Source organism: Microtus ochrogaster, chromosome 8 (genome assembly GCF_000317375.1).
Source record: "Microtus ochrogaster isolate Prairie Vole_2 chromosome 8, MicOch1.0, whole genome shotgun sequence".
NCBI lineage: Eukaryota > Metazoa > Chordata > Mammalia > Rodentia > Cricetidae > Microtus > Microtus ochrogaster.
This window is the reverse complement of record NC_022015.1, coordinates 84,864,528-84,876,965: the sequence shown is the minus strand read 5'-3', so window position 1 is coordinate 84,876,965 and position 12,438 is coordinate 84,864,528. Positions and strand designations below refer to the sequence as shown.

General features: G+C 47.1%; 1 protein-coding gene across 1 annotated transcript in view; it reads right to left on the bottom strand.

Annotated features, from left to right (window-relative positions):
* The window catches only part of Trub1 (TruB pseudouridine synthase family member 1), a 40,545-nt gene that overhangs the window by 18,915 nt on the left and 9,192 nt on the right, over positions 1 to 12,438 (bottom strand). The window contains exon 3 of the mRNA XM_005352539.2: positions 7,644 to 7,699. Within this exon, the coding sequence (XP_005352596.1) occupies positions 7,644 to 7,699 (56 nt within the window). The remainder of the gene's footprint in view (positions 1 to 7,643; positions 7,700 to 12,438) is intronic.

Genomic DNA, 12,438 nt, shown 5'->3' with positions numbered 1-12,438 from the left:
TGACGCACACCTGTGCAGTGCAGTCTATCCACCAGCTGACGCACACCTGTGCAGTGCAGTCTAGCCACCAGCTGACGCACACCTGTGCTGTGGAGTCTATCCACCAGATGACGCACACCTGCGCGGTGCAGTCTATCTACCAGCTGAGGCACACCCGCACCATGCAGTCTATCCGCCAGCTGAGGCACACCTGCACCATGCAGTCTGTCCACCAGCTGAGGCACACCCACGCCATGCAGTCTATCCGCCACTCTTTGGGACAAATTCTGCTTTTGTTGGGTGTTTCATGTGGAGTAGTGAGAAAGAGGAAAGGACTATAATCTCCTGGAGAAAATAATCTGCACCTGACTTTTACAGACACTCAGGCCAGCTGTGGTGCTGTACCCTTTAATCTCAACGCCTGGGAGGCAGGGCAGTCACATGTCTGTGAGTTCGAGGCCAGCCAGGGCTACATTAGTGAGACCCTGTCTGGGACAGAACCTCAAAGAATTTTGTAGAAATGCAAATTTATTAATGATAAGCTTGTGCTAGTAAAAGGACTAAAAAATGAAAAGAATATTAAAAATTATAACTTCCACAAATATGCAGACATGACGGCAAATGGCCTTTGATGAAGCCACGGTCATCGCATGGCTCATCTTTCCAGCACAAGTGCAGCGCGGGAGGGAAGGCTTCAATGCAGTTGAATCTTAAAAGTTTCATCAGGACTGGAAACAATTAGTTCCTTTGAATCCTACACTCGGTCCCATCCCCCGAGACACAGCTTCTCTCCAGCCCCATCCTGAGACACAGCTTCTCTCCCCAGCTCGCAGCAGTCAGCCCTGAGTCAGCGTCCCACAGGGAGGGCACAGAAGGATAAGTGGCAAGAGCAGAGGCTCAAACGCGAACTGGCAGGGTGGCAATTACCACTCCATCACAGATGGTAAAGTGCTTAAGTACATCTTAATTGCTTCTGAATCAGTTCATCTTAAAGTAGGGGAAAGTAATAAGTGCCTCATGAGAAGAGGCAAAGAGTTTAAAACAACCGTTTCCGTCCACAGTAAGCAATGGAGAACAATTACCGTCCCATGAAAACACGGAATGACTCAGCGTCTGCAATGGTCAGTGACTCGCGCAGTTACACTGTGTTCTCACAGGTAGCACGAACGCTGGCTAGGGAGACGCTGGCTACACCGGGAGGATCAGAACACACATAAAAGCCAGGCACAGTGACGTGTGTGTGGAAGACCAGTGCTTGGAAGGCAGAGAGAAGTGGAGCCCTAGGGCTCGTTGGCAGCCAGGTTAACCTAGTCAGTGAGCGCTGGGTCCTCATGAGAGGTCTTGTCTCAAACACCAGGCGCATGGCTCCTGAGAAAAGGCACCCAAGGCTGACCGCTGGCTTCCACGTGCACACGGAGCAGCATGCACACGGGGTGGGGTGGGGGAATAACACAGCTGTCTACACTTATAGAAAACTGTCACATATGATGTTATATTCTGTGCTTTGAACACATCTGCAGTGGTCTGTTATATAACATGTCTGAACTGGGTGCCTTGTGCTCGCATTTTGGTTTCTGGACTCTAGATGTCCTTCACCTTGGAACAAGCGGATTTTCCTCCCTTTACTTATCAAACCCCTTCATTTTTTCTTCTTCTTTTGGTTTTTCGAGACAGGGTTTCTCTGTGTAACAGCCCTAGCTGTCCTGGAACTTGCTCTGTAGATCAGGCTGGCCTTGAACTCACAGAGATTCGCCTGCCTCTGCCTCCAGAGTGCTGGGATTTGCGTGCACCCAGTAAATCCTTTCATTTTTAAGCCACCCTGTTAATCGCCCCCCCCCCCCGAGCTTCCAAACCCTCAAGAGTGGACAACAGTAGGTAATCCATAAAACTGTGTACGCACGAACGGAAGGCTGACTCAGATCCAGACCCCACCGTATTTCCCAAGAGATGCGAAAGGACAGATCTTACCCTCACCACGTGTGAAAATTCCCAGACACCAACACGTCACAGTGACACCACCCTCCAGGATGTTACTGTGACCTCGCCGAGGGAAAAGGGCCTGACAAAGGCCACTCAGCGGCTCATCTCCCTGGGCTCCCACCATGTCTGCTAGTCATGTGATCTCCAGCACACGTCTGCTGCTTCCCGTGTCTCACAAACTGATCTACACTTTCCCACATCAGAAACGGCCACAGGGACTCTGCACCGCTGTTCTGTTTCCCTACAGATGGACATGATACCGGTCTCATGCAAAGTTGGCAGACAGACTGACACGTAGGCTGGAGGAGTTTCACATTTCCATCACATTAGACATTTGGGCTCCGGTTGGCAACTCTCAAAGCACTCCTGGGTCTCCCTTGTGTCCAGCACCATGCTCGGTTCTTTTTAGAGGACATGATAGCTACACCGACGGTTCTCAAACTTACTAAGAATCCTGACATGGTACTTAAGGCTTGTCCCACTAGTTCTTAACCCATATTTCTATTAACCTACATTCTACCACCTGGCTTTTACTCCTTCATCTTGCACCCTGTTTCCTCTCCGAGCCTCCTGGCAGCTCTGACCTTCTTCCCAGAATCCTCTTTGTCTCCGGAAGTCCCGCCTAACCTCCCTGTCTAGCTACTGGCCTCTCACCTCTCTATTACCCCAATCCCCCCCAATACATCTTTGCACCATCTACAAATATCCCATGACGGATAGAATGCCGGTTCTAAAGGACTGGCTGAATCTCACAGGTGTGTTGTGGCTGGCGAACCTAAGACGCTGGAGTTTCTTAGAGAAACATCTACCCCGAACACATCCAGGGTAGGAAGCCGTGGCGCCAAGGGCCCTCGCTCTGCTGTGAGCCTTGCCAGCTCCACCGACACCAGTGTGTTCGGCCTCCGTGCAGTCTGTACAGTGCTAATTAGACCCAAGTTTCCATAATAGTCGGCTCTTTCAGTGCCCCGGCCTCTGAGGCATTTTACAGTAGCCGACTGTACTCAGCAACAGGGACCTGGGGAAGGCATCAAAGTCTGGGACTTCAGAGGGCACGGGCTCCCCTGCATTTGCAGAGTTAACTGTTCAAGCAGTTAATCTGGGGAGGGGGAAGTATTGCCTTCCTTTATACATCTGACATTAGTCCAGCCTCCCAGACTTTTGTCTAAATTATACTTATGAAAACCCATTTTTTCTTCTATCTGAGACAGGGTCCCTGTGTAGCTCTGACTGACCTGGTACTTTCTATGTAGACCAGGCTGGCCTTGATATCCAGTGTTTCTGCCTCCTAAAGAGAATACTGGAACTAGGTGTGTGCCACCATGCCTGGCATGTAAACTATATTGAGAACCACATCTATCTACACCCCAAATCCTTTAATGTGTGAAATTTTTGTCTGGAGAAATTGACCTCTTCTTTAAAAAAAAAAAAAATAGCTTTTTTCTTCTGATGAGTGGTGTTTTTTCTATAGTTTGAGAAATTACAGGAATTTTAAAAAGAAAAAAAGTAACTGTAGTAAAGAAGTTGTTTGAATAAAATTGACTTCGGGTGTATATGGAACCTGAAGTTAGAACAACCTAGCAGGCTTGCAATTCAGAGCGAAAGGACTTGATGATACATGAAGCTCCTGGGAACAGTAAGAACACTACTCACGGAGCTCTCTGTGTGCTGACCAACTGTTAGGAAGACCAGATGCTTCTCACACACATCACACACACACAGCCTCAAAAGAGCAGTGAAAAAAAAAAACAAAAACAAAACACAAGACCCAAGAGCAGCAAGAGCACAGGAAAAGTAAAGCCCACAGTAAGGACCCGAGCTAGGCCTCCTGGTTCTAACACCCTGACCTGAATAAGAAACTGCAAGAAAAGGTTTGGCTGTCCGGATAGCCTCCCTCTTCACAGACATTAGGAACAGTAGACAGCCTGAAGATTTTATTTAGGAGTCCAATGGCGGAATTAAAAAACCTTTAATCTCAGCACTCAGAATGCAGTGAGTTCCAGGACAGCCAGGCTACATAGTGAGACTCTCCCTCCAGCAAACAAAACAATAAAATAACAAACAAAATCCAGCACTCTGCCTGTTAATGGGGAGTGACTATATGAAAGTACCAAGAAGAAAGGACTTCTCATGATGGTTCCTGACTGCAGGAAGATGGTCAGCCATGTCAGAAGAGCAAGGCCTCCAGTTAAGCCCGCCGTGTGAGGGTTCACAGCACCCACCACCCTAGGATGAAATGAAGCATGTCCGCCTTACACAGTGTGTGATACAAGTGACAATCTACCTGCCCATTTAGGCAGCGGATGAGCAGAGAACGCTAGTTTGGTCCTGACGCCTGGACCAAGCAGAGGCTGTGCTCACATCTTTTAGTACACCAGGGACTGGGGAGTGTAGCAGTCACATGGTGGTGCAACACCTAATTCCAGCACTTCAGGCGGACTGGTGGGGGATCAGGAGCTCAAGGCCAGGCACAGTCCTGGCCACATGGGGCCAAACGTGTGCATGTTTCAAACAAACACAGGCCCATCATATAGAGGATTGGCGTTATTTAATGAAAATGTTTGCTGATATTTTATAGATGTTTGAATAGAGTCTCACAATAAAGTAAATTTACTGCGGTCTATATGATAGCTAATCTCTACTGCCAACTTGATGGGAATTAGAAGCACGATGTCTGGACCCATTAGTAGAGAACTGTGTAGTTTAGGTGAAGCAGGGTGGGGAGAGTCCAATGCAGCTGTATCTTCCCACCGCTGAGGTCCTAGCCCGAGTAAAAGGGAGAGACCAGCTGAGCATCAGAATTTCGCTCTCTGTGGCAGGAGCCACCGCTCCAACTACCGCACTGAACCCAGGAGCCGTGAGCCCTAAGAAACCCTGGTTGCTTTTGCTGTGTATTTTCTGACAGCAGCACACAGAGTAAGGAACACAGTCCATTGGAACAGTATCTATTAATAGTTACTATCTCTAACAAAAACACAACACGCGAGTCAAAATAAGATGACTTAATCTTTTTAACAAATAACACGAAATCAAAAGTGGGAGAAAAGCGAACATCAATGCCTGATCCAAAATTCTGTGAAGCCCAAAATTAGGTTTCTGTGACGAGATGCACCTGGTGTTCTATTTCCGTTACAGTCATCTGAGGATCCCTGGTTCCTCTCTGTGACATTCGGCATTTCTGGCTGAACACCAAAAGGGTTTCTACCCAAAAAAAACCTGAACCGGATGTGTTTGCACCCCCAGTCCTCATTTCCCGGAAAATAGGCCGGAGTTTACAAGTGCGCTCTTCCAGCGACCAGAGCGCTGCCCGGGTAGGAGACTCTGCGGAGCTGAGCAGCAAACGGGCCGTGACCTCAGCCAACTCAGCCTGGGGGGCGCCTCAGCAATTACTAATGTAAGTAGCCTTTCCGCTACTCACACGAAAGTGATGTTTTCATTGTAAAACTTTTAAAGGAGAGCAAATAGTACAAAAAATAAATATAATCCTTATCCCCCTACTAAACAGCCATTGTTTACAGTTTGTAGTTCAGACACAGCTAAGGCATTCCAACATGAGGCCGGACCAAGCCCACCTCCCTGCACCCCGAATCAAAGCTGAGCAAGGTATCCCTCTGTAGGGAATGGGCTCCCCAAGGAAGGTCTTACCCACCCTGAGGAGTAAATGGGAACCAGGAAGAGGGGAGGTGCGGATGAGAGAAGGGGAGGGGGAACTGGGGTTGTATGTAAAATGAAAAGTAATTTTTTTAATAAAAATATGAAATAAAGACTGTATCTTTTTTTTTTTAAACAACAAAGCAGCTGGCAAAAACTTGTGTCTGAAACAGATTGTGAACGGCGTGACGGGGCTCAGGAGCAATGTGTGAGTCCACTGGTGAGCAATGGCTTACACAGAACACTTTTCACGGAGGTGTGGGTTGTATGTACCTGTGTGGGGCGTGTTAGCCTATGGGCTGACAACACTGTCATCCTGACTTTCTCTTCAATGTTCTTCTACCATGCGGAACACCCCAAGTGGCTTCATGGGTTTTCAACCTCCTCTTTCTTCTCCCAAGTGCCGAGAAAAGTACACTTGGATTTAGTCAAGGCCACTTCACAGTCAAACACCTTAAAATCATCTGAAAGGGATCCTGCTGTCTTCTGCTGTGTGTCTCTGTGGGTGCGTGCACGTGTATGCGTGTGTGTGTGTGTGTGTGTGTGTGTAGGCGTGTGCGGGGTGCGTGTGTGTGGAGGCAGAGGTTGAATATCGTCCCCTAAGTGTCTTTCCACCCTATCTTTTTTTAGCAGGGTCTCTCCCTAAACCTGGAACTTACTGCTCTGCCTACACTGGGTGAAGAGCAAGCTCCTGGATCTCCTTGTCTAACAACAGGGTTACAGGCACACGCCACGAGGCCAGCATCTTATGTTGGGAGCTGAAGATCTGAATCAGGTTTCCATACTTGCACAGTAAGCACCACTGAGCTGCTCTCTGAGCAACCCTCAGTGTCTTCATTTCACAATTACCAGATAAAGCATATTTTCATTAAAAAGTACAGTTAACAAAATGGTTCTGTTGTTATAAAAATACCAAGGCTAAAAACAAACAAACAACCAGGCCTGGAGATGGCAGCTCAGCGGGTAAAGCCCTCACTGTGCAAACATGATGTTCAAATCCCCCAAACCAGCAAAGAGCCAGGCACAGGAGCACCAGCATGAGTGTGTGTACACACAAACACAAAATCTTCAAGTGGGATTTATAATCTATAAATTCCTTTCATCACTAAGAAATCCAAATACAGAATACTTAAAAATTTTTAGTCTAATTGTTCAAGTCATAGCCTTGTGTTTACAAGCATTGACACTTGTCCATGCACTTACTTTCTTTCTTTCTTTTCTTTCTTTCTTTCTTTCTTTCTTTCTTTCTTTCTTTCTTTCTTTCTTTCTTTTTCTTTCTTTCTATTTTTGAGGCAGGGCTCTCTATGTAGCCCAGACTGGCTCTGAACTTGTGACAATGTTCCTATGTCAGCATCCCAAGCCCTGGAATTACAATCCTATACCACTATGTCTTATGTCTGGCAATTGGTTTTTTACTAAGGTTGAGGGACTTTAGATTTTTTTTAATGTATATGAATGGTTCATCTGCTTGTATTTATGAGTACCTGTTGCCCTCAAAAGCCAAGAGAGGGTGTCAGATCCCCAGGAACTAGAGTTACGGCTGGCTGTGACCATCATATGGGCACTGGGATTGGAACCTAGGTTCTCTATAAAGCAACAAATACTTGAAACCTCTGAACCATCTCTCAGTCCTCTGGGGTTTTTTGTTTGTTTGTTTTTATTAATGAAATTCAGCACATAGGTCACTGTGGTGGTTTGAGTGACAATGGCCCCGTCTGAGTCCTCGCTCCTCCCTCGGTGGAACAGGAAAATAGGAGGTCAGAGGGGTGGTCTTGTTGGAGGAGGTGCGTCACTGGGGGTGGGCTTTGAGGTTTCCAAAGACTCCTGCCATTCCCAGTGTGAGCGGTTTGAGACTGGAGCTCGGGGCTGCTGCTCCAACTGCCTGTGGCCATGTTGTACTCCACCATCATGGAAGCTAACCTCTCAGAACTGTAAGTCCAATCGGCCTCTTTGATAAGTTGCCTTGGTCATGATGGTTTGTCTCACAACAGGAAGGAAGACAGTCTCTGAGAAGAGAAACATTCTGACAGACTTACCTTGGACCCCGACAGCATGCTGGTCAACATTTTTGTTCCTCTTCCAATCCCAACCACTATGAAAGAAAGAAACAGTATGACAATCTCTTCTGCCGGCAAAGTTCGTCACACACACGACTGCACATCTCGTTCGTATTTGCCGCCCATGCACTGCAAGGCTGTAAAGTTAACAGAATTCGAGCTCCCTACTAATCCAGCTAGAAGATGTGGGGTAACCAAGAAATTCTGACTAGGGAAAGAGAGAAAAGAGTACCTTCCCAGTCCCAAACATTAAACACAGCAGCTGCCTAACCCAGCCAGCGACAGGACGGAGATTCAGAGCAGTCCCGAAGGAGGCGCTGGGATTTTATATGGGTACCATAAAAGAGACAGGGTACAAGTAGCCATGTTCAAGTGGGCTGATGAGATCCTGACAGGACTCATGACTAAACAAAGCCAAAGCCATCATCGTACCTAACGAACCATTAAAGATGATTAGTAGTGGGCAGCACACAATCAAGAAAGAGAAACACGGCTAAGCAGCCAACGAGACGAAAAGAAGCTACAGTGGGAACGAGGGCCACGAGAACCACTCCTGCCATCCAGCCAGCCCAGCCAGCCCAGCCAGCCCAGCCAGCCCAGCCAGCCCAGCCAGCCCAGCGCAGCGGCTGTCGTCCAGCCCAGCACGGCGCTGTCCTCCTCTGCTCTCAAACTTGACTCGTTGTTGTTGGGCCTTCATTACAGCGGGTTTGCTTTAAACCTCCAGCAGCCAGCCACTAAGATGTATTCTGTTCCCCAGACAAAGACTCATTGCTGCCACTAAAGGTAGCTCTAACTACTAAATCTCTATCGTTCTAATACAAGCCAAGATTCAAAGTTAGGGAGAAAACCTGTGAGTACAGAGAGTTAGAAGAGCTACTGGCTAACTTTCTCTTTGCTGGTGTCCTGGAAACATACCCTTCTACACTGCCCCAACTAAATAGAAAATAAAAAAATTTAAAAAAAAACAACAACAAAAACCCTACACTAAGCTCCTCCCTGCTTCTTCCTGTCAATCAGGTGCTAACCCCACCTTTCTGAGTCCAGGTTAATTTTATTTAATTAACGCAAATGTAACACATCTTTACATAGTAAACAAACACAGCATAAAGAAATGAAACACATCTTTACATAGTAAACAAACACAGCATTAAGAAATGTAACACATTATTGCCTGGTTAACAAATAGTCCATAACTTAACCTTACACACCACAGCTCACCAGGGATATTAGAGAGGATTTAATAATTTCTTTTTATATAAGCAAGCAATATTTTGTAAGGATCCAAGTATTTACCGTAAGAATATAATGTAATTGCACAATTCAGAATTCAGAGGAAACAGCGAAATGGCTGGTGAGCTGAAAAGATCATCTTCAGTGTTTACAGCAGTTTGCCCTGAATTTCCACTCCGACTTTCCAGTCACCACCTCGTTCAGTCCCTGTCAGTTAGTCATTATCCCTACCCCAGAAATGAAGAGACTCCTAATCTACATGGGAAGTAGAAAAAGACAAGATTTCCTGCGGAAATTGGGAGACGGGGAGAGGGGAGGAAGGAAGGGAACTGGAAAAAATGAAAATTTAAGAAAAGTTAAAAAGTGAAGAAACTGAGGCCTGTAGAGGTTGTGAATGCAGGCCAGCTTCTCCCAGCTCACGACACACAGGGGGAGCTGAAGGTCAAACTGTGTGGCCTCCTCAGCCCTGCCACTCCCACCCCCTCAGCCCAATCCCAGGAGTCCGTCCTTCCCAACCCAGACCAGATCATAACCGTTTCTGAAACCCTCACTGTACACACTACACAGCTGACAACAAACCTCCATGCGGCCCAGCTCCTTGGTATTCAAAGCTCAACCTGCAAAATAAGCTCAGGTCTCAACTCCTAGAGTCTATCCCAGGTCCCCTGACCTGTGGGGACCAGCCTCGACAAACACTTCTTGCCAGGGTAGGGCTGTGGGAATTTAGAAATATAAGTAAAAGGTACAAAGATGCATGCAAAATAATAATACAGAAACCATAAAATAGTACAGGCGGGGCATTCCAGTGGATAAGTGGATACTGAAATCATTCACTCTTAATTTTCCAAATACTTTTATACCCAATACAGAAGGGGGAAGAAGGCAACAAAACACTCTTTACCACGATACAAAGGACAACTCGAACAGTTAATTGCTTCAACGCTTTGAGACCTCAAGTCATTGGCATTCTGTTGTTTAGGCAGTAAAGCTACCCTAGATCAAGTAGCCCAAGGCAGCCCTTCCACAGGTAACTTCCAATTACAAAAGCAGGACCTTCTGTCGGGACGGAAATAGGCTCGCAATTTTGGGCCTCCACACCGAACATCCACGCCACTCCCTGGGATTGGCTCTGCATCTCTAAGTAGAATCATAATAGTTCCAGAGCAAAGATCAGGGGCCGCCTGCCTTCAGTAGCTCTGCAGAGCTCAATATTCTTGAAATGGCAGCTCTTGGTAATGCTGCCAACGAGGCAAAAACATTGTATGATAGCAACCAAGATTCAATATCATTTGATCACGTGCAAATGAATCCCTGATCAATAGTTTTTGAGCAACTACTACGAACACAGTCCTGAGAGGACAAGAGGAAGCCAGAGAACTATTTCCTGATTTGAAGCTTGTCTTCTCAGGGGAAGCAAAATACAGTCATGGGGCAATCACAGTGCTTAAAACTGCTGCCCCTGCTATCGGGCGAACAGCGCTAAATGAGGAGCCATAGTGTGTGGGTGTCAGCATGGACAGGGGCACAACGCCCAGAAAGCCGAGGCCAGAGGAGGCTGCCATCAGCTGGCAGGGAACGCGTGTGCAGAAGACGAAGCATGTTCGAAAGGAACCGACTGCGCAAATATTCAGATACGAAAGTGGGGCGGGGTTCACCAGCCTTACATCCTGCCCTGTGACGAAGGCTTCCAGTCTAATTAGGTGGTTTGGGGTGAGGAGATTTCAAGGGGACACTTGAGAGTCACCCAGATTAACCCTCTCGTTTAATACTCAAGAGGAACCAAGGTGGAAAAGTGAGGTGGTTAGTGGAAGCAGAATCGGGAGAAACTGGTCCAGCACCGGTATCTAGGAAGAGTATCTGCTGCCGGGACCCTGCGGAACAGCAGCTCCATTGCATGAAGGGCTGGAGGAAGAGTCAAGGATGCATTTTGCAGTTTTACTTGGTGGTGACTCTCCCATCCCACTCCCAAGGCCTGCACTCGCATTAGATCATGCAGAATCCTATTGTGGACTGACGGTAAACGTGCAGAACTGAGTAAGACTGACCTGGCCATCAGAGCTGCAGCCTATCAGGGAGACTCACATGCAGAAGTCTGTCAGGCCCGGAAAAGTCAGCACAGGAGACAGGAAGTGCAGTTACAGAAGGCAGACATGGGGCCTGGGAAACGTGGATTGTAAGCAGCATTTCTCTGTGTCCCAGTAGCCATTCCCAAATAACCACTCAGAGACTTAGTATTAATTACGAATGCTCAGCCAGCAGCTCAGGCTTGTTACTACCTGACTCTTACATGTTAAATTAACACACACTTCTTATCTACCCTCTGCCATGCGGCAGTACCTTCTTTCAACACGGCACATTCACCTTGCTTCTCCTCGTGTCTTTCCCGAGACTCATTTACCTCATCTGTGAACTTCCCGTGTTGCCTCTCCCACGTCTGGCTCCAGACCCCCTTCTTCCCAGCATTCTCTCTGCCCTGAAAATCTTGCCTAGCTATCAGCCAATCAGCTTTTTATTAATAATGAGAGCAACATTTTCACAGTGCACAGAAGGATTATTCCCCAGCAGTGAGGGATAAAACACAGGCTTTTCTCACAATTACTACCCTAGTTTCCAAATTTTCTTTATTCACTGAAATGTTTTATTAAAAGAAATATTCTCTATCTCAAAGCCGATGTCACACCCAGCACGCTAGTCTATGGTTATGGAGATGGCACCATCTGCGGATGGGCGAGGACACTATGGGGCATTTCCAAAGCTTCCTACACTTGGAAGTCACAGCTGTTCATCCAATTCTGTAACACCGCCTCGAGCGGAACCATTTCAGTCCTGGGAGTCACTCAGGAACCAAGCAAAGGCAAGGTGCTAGCCCTGACCAAACCAGCCCTATAAAACAGCTCTGCTAAGGACCTCAGTCTCCTCCCGTAGAACTGATCACACAACTATAATTTGCTGCTACGCAGACATGAGAAACGGTGTTTGCAAAGTGTCTTCAGTTTCTTAAACCATCGTGAGAAATATTTCTGTTAACTAAATATCTTTAAAAAAAAAAAAAGGATAGAAAACCACAGAGTAAAGACCAGTTTTAGAGCAGGCCTGGGCAGGGACTGGAGAAATGGCTCTATGGTTAGGGGCTCTGGCTGTGCTTCCAGAGGACCTAGGTTCAGTTCCCAGCACCTACACAACAATTCATAACCAACCGTAACTCTAACTCCTTCCAGAGGACCCGGGTTTGGTTCCCAGCACCCACACGATAGCTCACAGCCAACCGTAACTCTAATTCCAGAGGACTTGGGTTCAGTTCCCAGCACCCACACGACAGTTCATAACCAACCGTAACTCTAATTCCAGAGGACCCCGCACCCTGTTCTGGCATCTGTCAGAGACACAAAATAAAAGTAAATAAAAACACTCACGAACGGGGAGCTAAGAAGAAATGCGGTCTGTGATGTAGTAATAGGAGCGGTGGGCTGCGTCCCGGCACCCGGCCGCCCACATGGCTAGCTCTACCCGAAATAATTACACGGACACTGTGTTCATTTAATCA